The sequence below is a fragment of the Manis pentadactyla genome, chromosome 6 (assembly GCF_030020395.1).
Source record: "Manis pentadactyla isolate mManPen7 chromosome 6, mManPen7.hap1, whole genome shotgun sequence".
NCBI lineage: Eukaryota > Metazoa > Chordata > Mammalia > Pholidota > Manidae > Manis > Manis pentadactyla.
Window position 1 is genome coordinate 31,005,044 of NC_080024.1, and position 16,519 is coordinate 31,021,562.

The window sequence follows — 16,519 nt, forward strand, 5'->3', positions numbered from 1 at the left end:
TATTTAGGAAGAGATTGAGTTCCAGAATTAGGTCTCACGTTGACATCCTCAGGGAGCCCCTTCCTACCCGACTCCTGTCCCACCTCTCAGGATGGAGTCCCAGCCCTTCATCAAGGCCTGCCAAGGATCTGCCAGCTGCCTTTTGCCCAGATATGTGGCCCTCCCATTTTACCTCTTGCCATTTACTCCTCTCACTTAGGTTTCTCACTGAGTTTCTTGTTGTTCCTCCAACACATCGTGCTTCCTCCCACCTCCTCGCTGCTCTCTGTGCTTCCACCCGACAGCCCCCGCCGTGGCACGTACCCTGTGCTTCCCCGCGGCAGCACCTTTCCTGTTGGGTTTCCACTGCGTGTTCCCATCTTTGTAACCACGACCTGACTGTAAGCTCCATAAGGAGGGGGATGTATCCGTCTTCCTCTTTGTTCCCTGATGAACCCCATATTGAACTCAGGTCCTGGCACTTAGTAGACACTCAAAAAATATTTGTTGAAGTATATGCATAAAGATGAAAAATGGCATATTGGAAAAGTTAATTTACTTTAGGCCAATGCAATGGTGTCTAGAAGAATACTTATTCCAAAGCCCATGATTTAACCTGCCATTAGCATGTTGGGAGCCCAGATAGATGTCACTACCTAACTGTGTACTAGTTTCCTTAACTAGGAAATGATACTGAGGTTCTATATAACAATGTGGGGTAGGGAAGAGAAGACTGAAACATAAAGAGATCTAGAATATAGTCCTGATTCCATGCTGTGTGACCTTGGGAAAGTCACTCAATTTCTCTGGGTCTCAGTTTCCGCAGTGTTAATATGAGAAGGTTCTTCTGGCTGGTCAATGGATTCTCTATTTAGCTCTGAAATACTATCGTGCAAGGAACTTCTAAGTTGCAACCTTTTCCATCCTATAACAACCTGGGCCCTCTTTCTCGCCAAGCTAAGTAAGTTCTCACTTCCTAATCAATTCTCTTCATACTGCAATTCTGCCTCTGCTCCTATCTAGCTACTGAAATTGTTCTCTCTCAATTAATTGATGACCTGTTAGTGGCCACTTCCCAATCCTCCTTTTAGTTCTCATTCTACTGACCTCTCCAAAGTATTTGAAAGCCTCTCCATTGTGGTCTCTGCTAAACACCTTTCTCTTAGTTTTTTTTTTTTTTTTTAAAAATAATTATTTTTTATTGAAGGGTAGTTGACGCACAGTATTACATTACATTAGTTTCAAGTGTACAACACAGTGGTACAACATTTATATACATAATTCTAGGTTCCAGCTATCACCCTACCAAGCTGTTACAATATCTTGACTATATTCCTTATGCTATACATTACATCCCGGTTACTTATTTATTTTACCATTGGAAGTCTGTCCTTTTTTTTTTTTTTTTTTTTTTTGTGAGGGCATCTCTCATATTTATTGATCAAATGGTTGTTAACGACAATAAAATTCTGTATAGGGGAGTCAATGCTCAATGCACAATCATTAATCCACCCCAAGCCTAATTTTCGTCAGTCTCCAATCTTCTGAGGCATAACAAACAAGTTCTTACATGGAGAACAAATTCTTACATAAAGAATAAGTTACATAGTGAACAGTACAAGGGCAGTCATCACAGAAACTTTCGGTTTTGCTCATGCGTTATGAACTATAAACAGTTCAAATATGAATACTCATTTGGTTTTTATACTTGATTTATATGTGGATACCACATTTCTCTCTTTATTATTATTATTTTTAATAAAATGCTGAAGTGGTAGGTAGATACAAGATAAAGGTAGAAAACATAGTTTAGTGTTGTAAGAGAGCAAATGTAGATGATCAGGTGTGTGCCTGTAGACTATGTGTTAATCCAAGCTAGACCAGGGCAATAAAACATCCACGTATGCAGAAGATTTCTCTCAGAACAGGGGGGGTGAGGTTCTAAGCCTAACCTCTGTTGATCCCCAATTTCTCACCTGATGGCCCCCCTGCGACTGTGCCTGTCTTAGGTTGTTCCTCCCTTGAGGAATCTTACCCGTCTCTGGCTAACCAGTCATCTTCCGGGGCCATACAGGGAAATGTGAAGTTGGTAAGTGAGAGGGAAGCCTTATTGTTTGAAAAGGTTAGCTTTTTACTTCTTTGCATATTTATGCCCTGTGGCTTCTATGCCCAGCATTTGTCTTGAGGTATCTTTACCACTTGGAAGAATTATGATACTCGGTAAATTTGATATGAGGCACGAATTCTATTTAAGGGTTGTAATTAGGAAGGAAGAAGAAAAGCTATAGAAGTAGCAGGCGGAAGAAAACATGGGAAGATTGATTATTTCTTTGACATATCTTCTTGTAGAGTAACTTCAGCATGTATAGGTTTTAAGCTACTACTTAAATTGCGCACACACATTAACATAATAGGAGTATAGTTACATAACCAAAGCATATCTGTAATTACCAGCCATCTCCAGTGAAACCAAGAAAACCAGTTAGGCACCTTAGGCATTTGTGAAAACTTATCTATGATATGGTGGATATTGTCCAACTGAACTTGAACCGTCTGAGAGAAATCAGACAAATTAAAACAACCCATTCCTGGGGACTGTTCACATGCCATATGTTCTTTTAACAGTAAATAGTCTGTAGTTGTAAGACTTTGGAGCGCTACAATTTGCAACTCTCCAAATTCTTGGTTGAGTTCCAACAGTATAGACCCAGTCAAATTTGTTGTTTTACTGTATGCACAGGCCAGCTTAGATATCTCCTTCCTCATTCCCATGGCAAGTCCAGGAACTGGTGGGATGAGTGCATCTACAGCTGTAGCAGTGCGTGGATCTTTGTTGGGGTTTTTTGATGATCATCTTCTGGCATGAGTCTTCCAGAGAGTGCAGATGTTGGAAGTTCTTTTTCATATCGTATCTTAGTTCATTTTCGGGGTAGCCCAATTAGGCTTTGATCCTCTGTATAAACACAAACAGACCCTTTGCCTACACTTTTATATGCCCTTTATACCCTTGTGTAGAACTCGTTGGAGGTTACCACACAGGAACTGCCCTTTTTTTTTTTTTTTTGCTTTGTTTTTGGTATCACTAATCTACACTTACATGACGAATATTATGTTTACTAGGCTCTCCCCTATACCAGGTCTCCCCTATAAACCCCTTTACAGTCACTGTCCATCAGCATAGCAAAATGTTGTAGAATCACTACTTGCCTTCTCTGTGTTGTACAGCCCTCCCTTTTCTCCTACCCCCCCATGCATGTTAATCTTAATACCCCCCTACTTCTCCCCCCCTTATCCCTCCCTACCCACCCATCCTCCCCAGTCCCTTTCCCTTTGGTACCTGTTAGTCCATTCTTGAGTTCTGTGATGCTGCTGCTGTTTTGTTCCTTCAGTTTTTCCTTTGTTCTTATATTCCACAGATAAGTGAAATCATTTGGTATTTCTCTTTCTCCGCTTGGCTTGTTTCACTGAGCATAATACCCTCCAGCTCCATCCATGTTGCTGCAAATGATTGGATTTGCCCTTTTCTTATGGCTGAGTAGTATTCCATTGTGTATATGTACCACATCTTCTTTATCCATTCATCTATCGATGGACATTTACGTTGCTTCCAATTCTTGGCTATTGTAAATAGTGCTGCAATAAACATAGGGGTGCATCTGTCTTTCTCAAACTTGATTGCTGCGTTCTTAGGGTAAATTCCTAGGAGTGGAATTCCTGGGTCAAATAGTAAGTCTGTTTTGAGCATTTTGATGTACCTCCATACTGCTTTCCACAATGGTTGAACTAACTTACATTCCCACCAGCAGTGTAGGAGGGTTCCCCTTTCTCCACAGCCTCGCCAACATTTGTTGTTGTTTGTCTTTTGGATGGCAGCCATCCTTACTGGTGTGACGTGATACCTCATTGTAGTTTTAATTTGCATTTCTCTGATAATTAGTGATGTGGAGCATCTTTTCATGTGTCTGTTGGCCATCTGTATTTCTTTTTTGGAGAACTGTCTGTTCAGTTCCTCTGCCCATTTTTTAATTGGGTTATTTGTTTTTTGTTTGTTGAGGCATGTGAGCTCCTTATATATTCTGGACGTCAAGCCTTTATTGGATGTGTTATTTTCAAATATATTCTCCCATACTGTAGGGATCCTTCTTGTTCTATTGATGGTGTCTTTTGCTGTACAGAAGCTTTTCAGCTTAATATAGTCCCACTTACTCATTTTTGCGGTTGTTTTCCTTGCCCGGGGAGATATGTTCAAGAAGAGGTCACTCATGTTTATGTCTAAGAGGTTTGTGCCTATGTTTTCTTCCAAGAATTTAATGGTTTCATGGCTTACATTCAGGTCTTTGATCCATTTTGAGTTTACTTTTGTATATGGGGTTAGACAATGGTCCAGTTTCATTCTCCTACATGTAGCTGTCCAGTTTTGCCAGCACCACCTGTTGAAGAGACTGTCATTTCGCCATTGTATGTCCATGGCTCCTTTATCAAATATTAATTGACCATATATGTCTGGGTTAATGTCTGGATTCTCTAGTCTGTTCCATTGGTCTGTGGCTCTGCTCTTGTGCCAGTACCAAATTGTCTTGATTACTATGGCTTTATAGTAGAGCTTGAAGTTGGGGAGTGAGATCCCCCCTACTTTATTCTTCTTTCTCAGGATTGCTTTGGCTATTCGGGGTCTTTGGTGTTTCCATATGAATTTTTGAATTATTTGTTCCAGTTCATTGAAGAATGTTGCTGGTAGTTTCATAGGGATTGCATCAAATCTATATATTGCTTTGGGCAGGATGGCCATTTTGACGATATTAATTCTTCCTAGCCACGAGCATGGGATGAGTTTCCATCTGTTAGTGTCCCCTTTAATTTCTCTTAAGAGTGACTTGTAGTTTTCAGAGTATAAGTCTTTCACTTCTTTGGTTAGGTTTATTCCTAGGTATTTTATTTTTTTTGATGCAATTGTGAATGGAGTTGTTTTCCTGATTTCTCTTTCTGTTGGTTCATTGTTAGTATATAGGAAAGCCACAGATTTCTGTGTGTTGATTTTGTATCCTGCAACTTTGCTGTATTCCGATATCAGTTCTAGTAGTTTTGGGGTGGAGTCTTTAGGGTTTTTTATGTACAGTATCATGTCATCTGCAAATAGTGACAGTTTAACTTCTTCTTTACCAATCTGGATTCCTTGTATTTCTTTATTTTGTCTGATTGCCGTGGCTAGGACCTCCAGTACTATGTTAAATAACAGTGGAGAGAGTGGGCATCCCTGTCTAGTTCCCGATCTCAGCGGAAATGCTTTCAGCTTCTCGCTGTTCAATATAATGTTGGCTGTGGGTTTATCATAGATGGCCTTTATTATGTTGTGGTACTTGCCCTCTATTCCCATTTTGCTGAGAGTTTTTAACATGAATGGATGTTGAACTTTGTCAAATGCTTTTTCAGCATCTATGGAGATGATCATGTGGTTTTTGTCTTTCTTTTTGTTGATGTGGTGGATGATGTTGATGGACTTTCGAATGTTGTACCATCCTTGCATCCCTGGGATGAATCCCACTTGGTCATGGTGTATGATCCTTTTGATGTTTGCTAATATTTTGTTGAGTATTTTTGCATCTACGTTCATCAGGGATATTGGTCTGTAGTTTTCTTTTTTGGTGGGGTCTTTGCCTGGTTTTGGTATTAGGGTGATGTTTAGCTTCATAGAATGAGTTTGGGAGTATCCCCTCCTCCTCTATTTTTTGGAAAACTTTAAGGAGAATGGGTATTATGTCTTCCCTGTATGTCTGATAAAATTCCGAGGTGAATCCATGTGGCCCGGGGGTTTTGTTCTTTGGTAGTTTTTTGATTACCGCTTCAATTTCGTTGCTGGTAATTGGTCTGTTTAGATTTTCTGTTTCTTTTTGGGTCAGTCTTGGAAGGTTGTATTTTTCTAGGAAGTTGTCCATTTCTCCTAGGTTTCCCAGCCTGTTAGCATATAGGTTTTCATAGTATACTCCAATAATTCTTTGCATTTCCGTGGGGTCCGTCGTGATTTTTCCTTTCTCGTTTCTGATACTGTTGATTTGTGTTGACTCTCTTTTCTTCTTAATAAGTCTGGCTAGAGGCTTATCTATTTTGTTTATTTTCTCGAAGAACCAGCTCTTGGTTTCATTGATTTTTGCTATTGTTTTATTCTTCTCAATTTTATTTATTTCTTCTCTGATCTTTATTATGTCCCTCCTTCTGGTGACCTTAGGCCTTATCTGTTCTTCTTTTTCCAATTTCGATAATTGTGACATTAGACCATTCATTTGGGATTGTTCTTCCTTTTTTAAATATGCTTGGATTGCTACATACTTTCCTCTTAAGACTGCTTTTGCTGTGTCCCACAGAAGTTGGGGCTTAGTGTTGTTGTCATTTGTTTCCATATATTGCTGAATCTCTATTTTGATTTGGTCATTGATCCATTGATTATTTAGGAGCGTGTTGTTAAGCCTCCATGTGTTTGTGAGCCTCTTTGCTTTCTCTGTACAGTTTATTTCTAGTTTTATGCCTTTGTGGTCTGAAAAGTTGGTTGGTAGGATTTCAATCTTTTGGAATTTTCTGAGGCTCTTTTTGTGGCCTAGTATGTGGTCTATTCTGGAGAATGTTCCATGTGCACTTGAGAAGAATGTATATCCCGCTGCTTTTGGATGTAGAGTTCTATAGATGTCTATTAGGTCCATCTGCTCTACTGTGTTGTTCAGTGCTTCCGTGTCCTTACTTATTTTCTGCCCAGTGGATCTATCCTTTGGGGTGAGTGGTGTGTTGAAGTCTCCTAGAATGAATGCACTGCAGTCTATATCCCCCTTTAGTTCTGTTAGTATTTGTTTCACATATGCTGGTGCTCCTGTGTTGGGTGCATATATATTTAGAATGGTTATATCCTCTTGTTTGACTGAGCCCTTTATCATTATGTAGTGTCCTTCTTTATCTCTTGTTACTTTCTTTGTTTTGAAGTCTATTTTGTCTGATATTAGTACTGCAACCCCTGCTTTCTTCTCACTGTTGTTTGCTTGAAATATGTTTTTCCATCCCTTGACTTTTAGTCTGTACATGTCTTTGGGTTTGAGGTGAGTTTCTTGTAAGCAGCATATAGATGGGTCTTGCTTTTTTATCCATTCTATTACTCTGTGTCTTTTGATTGGTGCATTCAACCCATTAACATTTAGGGTGACTATTGAAAGATATGTACTTATTGCCATTGCAGGCTTTAAATTCGTGGTTACCAAAGGTTCAAGGTTAGCCTCTTTAGTATCTTACTGCCTAACTTAGCTCACTTATTGAGCTTTTATATACACTGTCTGGAGATTCTTTTCTTCTCTCCCTTCTTGTTCCTCCTCCTTGATTCTTCATATGTTGGGTGTTTTGTGCTGTGCTCTTTCTAGGAGTGCTCCCATCTAGAGCAGTCCCTGTAAGATGTTCTGTAGAGGTGGTTTGTGGAAAGCAAATTCCCTCAGCTTTTGTTTGTCTGGGAATTGTTTAATCCCACCGTCATATTTGAATGATAGTCGTGCTGGATACAGTATCCTTGGTTCAAGGCCCTTCTCTTTCATTGTATTAAATATATCATGCCATTCTCTTCTGGCCTGTAGGGTTTCTGTTGAGAAATCTGACGTTAGCCTGATGGGTTTCCCTTTATAGGTGACCTTTTTCTCTCTAGCTGCCTTTAACACTCTTTCCTTGTCCTTGATCTTTGCCATTTTAATTATTATGTGTCTTGGTGTTGCCCTTCTTGGATCCTTTCTGTTGGGGGTTCTGTGTATTTCCGTGGTCTGTTTGATTACTTCCTCCCCCAGTGTGGGGAAGTTTTCAGCAATTATTTCTTCTAAGATACTTTCCATCTCTTTTCCTCTCTCTTCTTCTTCTGGAACCCCTATAATACGGATATTGTTCCTTTTGGATTGGTCACACAGTTCTCTTAATATTGTTTCATTCCTGGAGATCCTTTTGTCTCTCTCTATGTCAGCTTCTATGCGTTCCTGTTCTCTGATTTCAATTCCATCAGTGGCCTCTTGCATTCTATCCATTCTGCTTATAAACCCTTCCAGAGTTTGTTTCATTTCTGCGATCTCCTTCCTGGCATCTGTGATCTCCTTCCGGACTTCATCCCATTTCTCTTGCGTATTTCTCTGCATCTCTGTCAGCATGTTTATGATTCTTATTTTGAATTCTTTTTCAGGGAGACTGGTTAGGTCTGTCTCCTTCTTTGGTGTTGTCTCTGTGATCTTTGTCTGCCTGTAGCTTTGCCTTTTCATGGTGATAGGAATAGTCTGCAGAACTGGGACGAGTGATGGCTGGAAGGACTTCCTTTCTTGTTGGTTTGTGGCCCTCCTCTCCTGGGAGAACAGCGGCCTCTAGTGGCTTGTGCTGCGCAGCTGCGCGCAGACAGGGTTTCTGCTTCCTGCCCGGCTGCTATGGAGTTAATCTCCGCTGTTGCTGTGGGCGTGGCCTGGCTCGGGCAGCTACTCCAAAATGGTGGAGTCGCGTTGGAGCAGGAGCTGCTGGGAGGCTATTTATCTCCGTAAGGGGCCTCCCTGCTCCCTGCAGCCCAGGGGTTAGGGTGCCCAGAGATCCCGGATTCCCTACCTCTGGATTAAGTGACCCGCCCTGCCCCTTTAAGACTTCCAAAAAGCACCCGCCAGAACAAAACAACGCCCACCAAAAAAAAAAAAAAAGAAAAAAAAATTTTTTTAATTAAAAAAAAAAAAGTTTTTAATTAAAAAAAAAAAAAAGGGTGGTCGTTCGTTTGTCTTTATTCTCCGGTGCCAGCCTCAGGCCTCTGCTCACCGGTCTTTCTGCCCTGTTTCCCTAGTATTGGGGTCCCTATCCCTTTAAGACTTCCAAAAAGCGCTCGCCAAAACAAAACAGCAAAAAAGCAAAAAAAAAATGGTCGCGCGCTTTTCTTATGTCCTCTGTCGCCCAGCCTCCAGTGCCTGCTCACTGTTCTTGCTGCCCTGTTTTCCTAGTATCGAGCGCCCTGCACTCTGGCCCGGATGGCTGGGGCTGGGTGTTCGGCAGCCCTGGGCTCCGTCTCCCTCCCGCTCTGCCTGCTCTTCTCCCGCCGGGAGCTGGGGGGAGGGGCGCTCGGCTCCCGCGGGGCCGGGGCTTGTATCTCACCCCCTTTGCGAGGCGCTGGGTTCTCTCTGGTGCGGATGTGGTCTGGATATTGTCCTGTGTCCTCTGGTCTTTATTCTAGGAAGGGTTGTCTTTGTTATATTTTCATAGATATATGTTGTTTTGGGAGGAGATTTCCGCTGCTCTACTCACGCCGCCATCTTCCGCCCCTCCTAGTTTAAACAAAGGTTTTTGGCTGCTTCTTAATTTCTCCTGCTTTCAGCACCAGTCTCTCATTCCAGGACCTTTCCATCCTTTACTACCATAATCATATCTTAATTTGTCTCAGTCTAACCATCTTCCTCTTTGTCTGCCATCAAGCTGGCAGAGCTATTTCCCCCAAATACATATCTTCCAGTTCAATCCCCGGCCGTGACACTTTGATGGCTCCATTGTCCACAGGATTAGCAAATACAGAAGCACCCACTGTACACACACTACTGCTCATCCTTCTGGAGCCCCGGGGAGACATCAATACTGAGGCAGAACTTCAGAATACTTCTTAACACAGATTTTCAGGCAGCTACTACCAATCCATAGGTGCACATATGTGATGGAAACTAGTCACTCACAATCTGGCTCTAACCTGCTTTCCAGCCTCATTTCCTATCCCTTTTTTTCCTATCCACGCTCCATGTTCTGGATACTTCTGTGCGCCCCTAATATGCCATGCTCTTTCAGGCTACTTCACCCTTGTTCATCCTAATTATTCTATAAGGAAAACAATCTTTCTACTGGATCTGGTCATTTCTTACTAATCCTTCCAGAGCCAGTTCAAATATTACTTCCTTTTGGATACCTTTCCTGACTAGCCGAGTTGGAAAAGAAAAATTTCTTTTTCTTCTGTTTATATTATATTGTAGTTATCTATTTCAACATGTGTTGATTCTCTTTCACTAGAATATGACTTCCTCTGGACTGAGACCATACCTTAGTCATCTCTGTATCTTCCCTAGTGTTTACTACAGTAGCTGGAACACAGTAGGTGACAAACAAATGCTTACTGAATGAATGAAAGACTTAACAGATGACAAAGTAAATGACATGTCTTTAGTTGAGTATCTAGTATTTTTAGAACTCATAGTTCCTGCTTATGGACACTGCTAGGGACACACCCACAGCAACTATCTTGTTAGACTTACCTGGTCCTGGGCATATGAGGAAAGTTCAGAATTTCATTGATAAAGGACAGTAATAATAATAATAATAATAATAATGGTGATACAGCTAATGTTATCGAATGCTTATTATGTACAAATAAAAAAACTGCTTGCTTTAAGGCTTAAAGAACAAGGAGCAGAACAATCTTTAAATATAATTAGAGAAGAACAGAATAAAGAGAATTTTCAATGTAAAGAGTTATACTTTGATCCACTATCCAAAAATATGACAGCTGTCTAAAACTTCCCTGAATGAGCTTTAGATCATTTATTGATACAATGGGGTCAGAGCCAAAGGAAAGACTATTGCTTATCCATGTGTCTCGGCTGGGCAGTAAATCATATTTTTTCCTGTTATCATTCTACAGTAGCTACAGTTAACATTTTCCTAGGAAATCTCATTCCTAGTTAAATCTACATGGATGAAAATTAGCTTAAGATAGAGTCTCCTAATGTTCCAAAGAATAACCAAGATGTGTAGGGGGGAAGCACTGGATGAAAAAAATTTGGGGAGTGTCTTGCTTGCTGATTTTTGTATGCTTCTTAGAGACTTATAATGCATATTAGCATGTTGTGGAAAGAAGACTGCAGTAAGAAAACCTTCTCTGCATGGTTTAACCCAGAATTCTCCATATGTATTTGACTAGTGACTTTTTTTTATAGAAGGCCTTGTATTTATTCCCATGCAATTAGTATTGGGAAATACCAGCTTTGGAGGCTCCTAGAAACAGCTCCTCTGTGCATGTGTGTTCTGCGTGTTCTGGCAGTGGGCACATGCAGAGGGGACTGCTCTGAAGACCTGTCTGCTTTAGGGAAGGTAAGATGGGCTGTGCTCTGGGCCAGAAAAGACTCATATCTGGTAGTAGTATTTACATGATATAAATTCAACCCTATATAAAGGCTTGGGAGAAAAGGGCAACTCTTAATCAGCTGTTTGAATTAACAGTTTCGTTATTATGGCTGTCTCACACAGTCATAGGAATTTATATTTTCATTTTATCCCAAAGAAAAACTTGACCATCTTTCTTTAATACTATCAACCTGGAAGCTTGACAGTAAGGATTAAAAATTGCTCCTTCCTTCCCAGTTGGTTATTGGAAAGGCTCTGAAAGGTAATCAGTCTTGTGAAGCTACACTTTACAGTCTGCATAAAAATGCCATGATTTCCCTTCCTCTCCCCAACCTAATTGAAAGTGCATAATATCACCCAGCTGGGGAAATGTAAACGGTAAACATACGCAATATATCATGCTATCACACAAAAGCTGGTTACTAATAGGCACTGGGTGCTTGTCAGGACCAAAAGAAATCTGGAGAACAAGTCTTTTTCTTCATCTAGAATGAGAGCTCGTAGGGCCTGCCACCCTTCCCCCCTTACCTCCGCCTCCAGACTTCAAGCTACCGCTGGATTAAACCGAGGTCAGTCAGCTCGTTCCTGGTGTGTGGGTCACCTAACAATGTATATTGACTAAATCTCTTTTAGATCAGCTTTTCAAGACATGAGGCGTTTTGCTTTTGGCAGGAGGTGGGGTGGAATCCTCTTGTTCCCTACCTACTTCGATTGTCCTGACAGATGGTCCTATTATCTTTTTCCTTAGCTGCTACACTTAAAGATCCTCGGCCTTGTCACCTCTTATCTTTCTGTAGTTCATCAAACTCCTATTGCCAAGATTAACTCCTTTTCTACCTCTGATCATCCATGAAAATCTATCCAGCTTCAGATTTTCCTTGAGGATAAAATCCCAATCTTACTTTTCAGAGTCCTCTGTCTCTCTGCAACTACCTATAACTCCACCTCAATTACACCTACTTGGAATTCATTGTTCTCTTCTCTGATGCCTCCCCTCCAAGTGTCAGGCTACCTTCTTGGATTTCTTTTTCACAGTAGGGCTCTTAGGAGAAAGGACAATATTCCTTCAAAGTTTTCCTCATTATTTCCCTGTCACAATATTCTTTCAAAAATTGCTCCCTGTTGCACCATGAACTCAACTACGACTATCCATTCATGCCCCTTTATAAATGGCTATTTTATTTTTGACTGCTGATACCTGTGGGTAGATCAAAGAACAGCTCTTGTCAAGGGTACTGTGTCATTCAGTTTTAAAGACTGAAGGATATATTTTTATCTGCTTCAGCAACAGAGATGATTTGAAACTTACTGAATTAAAACTATACATCCATTACCTGTCAGCTGGTACCGGTGGATGGTATGGTTTGTTGACCTTGGCGTAGAGGCCCTCTAAGTGGCCCTTCTCTGGAGAGAGTGGACGGCCGTCCCGAGGGTACCCCAGTGGTGCACCCCGAGGGGGAGATGGAGGCCTATAGATGTTTGCTGATGCACACGGTTCCCGGAAGTGGTTCACTCTGGCGTAATTAGGATCCATTTCATCGTCATCCATATCATGCAGTGATCCAACTGCGCCCGTAGCATAATCAATAAGGACTCTTGCCTGCTTTTCCCTTAGCTCCTGATGCTTTGCTCCAATCCTGAAAAATGTAGAACAATTAGCAGAGATGTATGTGAGTTTTATGTGCTAACACGATGATATACTCTCCTGAATCTATGTTAACTTTTCCTAGTCAGTCATTGAGCTGTTACTTTCCTGCTTACTCAAAATCACACCAGACAGAAATGCCAACAGCATATTCCACAGGATAAATTTTTTACTTGTTACAGGGTCTTTACTTTTATAGTCACACGACAGGTATTCTGACATGTTGCCCACTGAGGACTTGACTAATGGCAGAGTCAGAGGGTGATTTTCATTAACATTCCCTCCTTACAAATTGGGGTGTGCTTGTGGGAACAGTACAGCTTTGCTCTGATATTATGGAAGTCTTCCTTGGGAGAGAAATACATGTTAAAGAGCCCATCAGAATCTTAAATTGTGCCTGTGATTTTGTTACTTGGTACCCTAGAGTTTCAGTAATTCTTTTAAAGAAAAGAGCTGGCAAAAATTGATTGAAATGTGAATAAAAGAAGTACAGAGGCTTTCTGGTCACTAAAAGCAGTGGGATCAGAGGTAATTTATAAGAGACTCTAAGTTTTTGGTTACACAAATGGGGATAATTGTGTCTCATTGTATAGTGGGGGCTAGGGACAGAGTAAAATAGTGAAGAAATTAATAGGCTCCTGACAGAGATGAATTGGCACATATAAGTGAATTAAACACCATTACTGGCAGAACTCCATAGTGCTAAAGCCTTAAGTGATATTACAAAATGCTGCTGCTAATCAGTGGACTGTGTAGACCACTGGGAATGGGAGCAGAAAAACATACTTAGGTGGATTCCAAATCCAAATGAATTTTGAGAATTTGACATTTAATCTAGAAAGTGTTATATCAGCTCTCCTAAATTCCCAGTTATGTGTTAAAATGGAAAGGTCAGTGTGGCATCTTATTGTACAATAGTGATCTGATAGTGTCAGGAGGTGTTCCCTGCTAATGAGGAAAGAATGTAGCCTTACATTACCGGTCAAACAAGGTACATTGTCTATAGGGTGAGAGAAGTAAGATGATGCTGGTCCAGGTGGCAAAAGAAACTCTCAAGAAAAGATGGGGCAACCGTGAATTCCTGGGCTCAGAAAATACAAGAGGGCTGTGGACTAGAACTGAAAGATCTCTATATTCCTGGAGACAAATACAGAGAGCTCAGATGAGTTAAAAAACAAAAAACTGAACTCTTTGAATATCTTCTCTTCAAACAAAAGCAGCTATTTTTTGCACATGGCAGCTAGTTTCATTTTACAGAACAACAAACTCTTTGCAAAAATCTTTAAAAGCCATGATCTTTCAAGGTGTTTTCTCTTTTGGCAGACAGCTTTTTTTTTTCTTTCTTTTCCTTTTTTGGAGTAGAGAGAAGGGGAGGGAAATATAAATGAAGAAGGTACAGGGAAAAAAACCAGCCTCTATCCTCATCACAACAGATGAAAATAAATGCCAGGATATACTACTGCATATCTCTTTTGATTAGGTCAAATCATGTACCCTACACATAAGTAATTAGAAGAATTTATATTTTTGCAAAGGGAAGCTTGAATCTCCAAGGGATTTTGAATGAAGATTACACAGCAGGGTACCTGTTAAGAGGCCCTGCCTGTCCCCTGTCAGTGCATATTAGTCCTAGATTCATGGATGTTTGTTCTGAATAATTTTTGAAAAAGAAGATAACCTTCTCCATTCTGCCACAGAACAATCTTTCCAGGGACAGTGCAGACCAGATTATCAGAGAATGCTTGCTGCACTATGATGATAGGGATGGATTTCCATTGCAAATAGAGCATAGGACATCAATAAAGTCTGGGGGTGGGATTCTGTGTGGTTACTATCCCTCCTGTGTGGGATGCCTCCGAGAGAAATCATTCAGCAGAAAGATGAAGATCTCATGGCTGCCACACGGGGCTACATTTGTGCATTACTGAGAGGAAAACACCAAGCTTGATTTTTAAAAGTCACAGAAACAGAACACTAGTATCTGTGTTCCTTATTTCATCACTTCTCTTTCTTAGAGTTTTCTCATTAATTAAGAGAGGTTTTCTCATTAATTAAGCTTGCTGAGTATGTAAAGATTCTCAGATGAAAAGCACTCCATGTATGCAAAGCAGTATTCTATCTTGTATTTTTTCTTTCTAAAACAAAACTAAATTTCTCCTTGATCTTCTCTGCACCACTGAGTGTTTCAGTACCTAATTTCATATTAATCACTCAGTGGGTGAAATAGTAATTTCTCTGAACCATCATTATTATGCCATATATCAGGGTCTGTCCATGTGGGGGAGGACAAGGCAGTCTCTGAAAAGGGGTGTACAGAAGCAGAAGAAACTCTTTCAAGAGAGAAATGTCAAGGAAATAGATTTTTTTTTTGGGTAGCTCTTACCTCCCTCTCCTCCAATTCAGTGTGAGAATTCTAATTGTTTATAGTCATTCCACTTAGAAGTCTCCTTGCCACTGAGAACTCAACCAGTTAAGGTAACGATTTTTCAAAAATAGCCCTTGATAATAACCCTCTTTATTGGATGGTACCACCAGCTCCCCATTCTCCTTAGCACACTGCCTTTGAATTGTTTAAACCTCTTCTCTTTCTCTTCCCCTACAAAAACATTGTTTCTTTTTTCCATTATATCTCGTGGATATCCTTTTTTATTTCCACTTCTTTAGCCACAATCTAGTGTTCAGCCTTCATAATGCCTAGATCTGCACTGGCTAATGTGGTGGCCGTTGCCACATGATGCTATATTATTTATATTAGAATTAACTACAATGAAGTAAGATTTAAAATCCAGCTTCTCAGTTTCACAAACCATGTTCAAAGTGCTTCATAGTCAGATGTGGCTCATGAACTTCTATCTTGGATATTACAGACACAGACTATTTCCATCACTGCAGTAAATTTTATGGGATTTTGCTGACCTAGATTATTCCAAGACTTTTTGGTATGGCACCACATACCACTTTAATCTATACCTTAAAATGTTGCTAAAATAATCTTTCTCTAAGAACATTTCCATCATATTTGTTAGATCCAGGGTCTCTAACAGGAGTTGTAATAAATGAGGAAGTAAGGGTATAGGTTTCTTTACTTCCCTCTCTGAAACTCTAAATGAACAAGCAATCGAGAAATCAGAAATAAATTTTCATATACAATGGAATGAGAAAATGGCCATAATCTTATACTGTGCAATGAAATTCAGACTCAACCCAAAAGGGGTAGTATACCAAAAGTTGACATATGTCTACATCTCCAGTTGGGTCCACATTTTAGTGAAAATGAGAGCGAGAGTCCAGAGGACTACAGACAAGAAACCTTTATTTAGAAAAAGATAGCATGAAGACAGGGGTAGGATGCTGGAATTGTGGTGTAAATCTTTCTGAGGCCCCTCCAACTTCAGAATAGAGGAGAAGTGGGCTAGAAGAGACGTATTCCCTCTGAGAGATGTATTTCCTTCCACCCTGAAGAAATGTCACGGAGGTCAATGGGGAGAGGGGAAAGCAGCTCCACCTGCTTCCTGGCTGATGCGTGGTTAGCAGAGCGGTCATCAGAGTGGTCAAAATTAAATCAATGATCCAAGATACTTCGTTAGGCAGGCCAATTCCTGTCAGGGTGATCTGCTCCCTACAAAGGGAAGAACACAGAAAACAAGCCTCCAAGGGCAATGCTCCCAGGAGACTTGGTGGGAAGATATTTTGAAGGAATATATGAACTAGAGCTGCTGGTGTGACCTTAGATCTCTCTGTCCCCATCATCTAACACTATAT

The 16,519-nt window shown here is 40.6% G+C and overlaps 1 protein-coding gene across 6 annotated transcripts in view; it reads right to left on the minus strand.

Annotated features, from left to right (window-relative positions):
• The window catches only part of PARD3B (par-3 family cell polarity regulator beta), a 985,497-nt gene that overhangs the window by 138,803 nt on the left and 830,175 nt on the right, over positions 1–16,519 (minus strand). For all 6 annotated transcript variants that reach the window (XM_057503666.1, XM_036928150.2, XM_057503667.1 and 3 more), the window contains one exon: positions 12,447–12,749. In XM_057503666.1, coding sequence (XP_057359649.1) covers positions 12,447–12,749 — 303 coding nt within the window. The remainder of the gene's footprint in view (positions 1–12,446; positions 12,750–16,519) is intronic.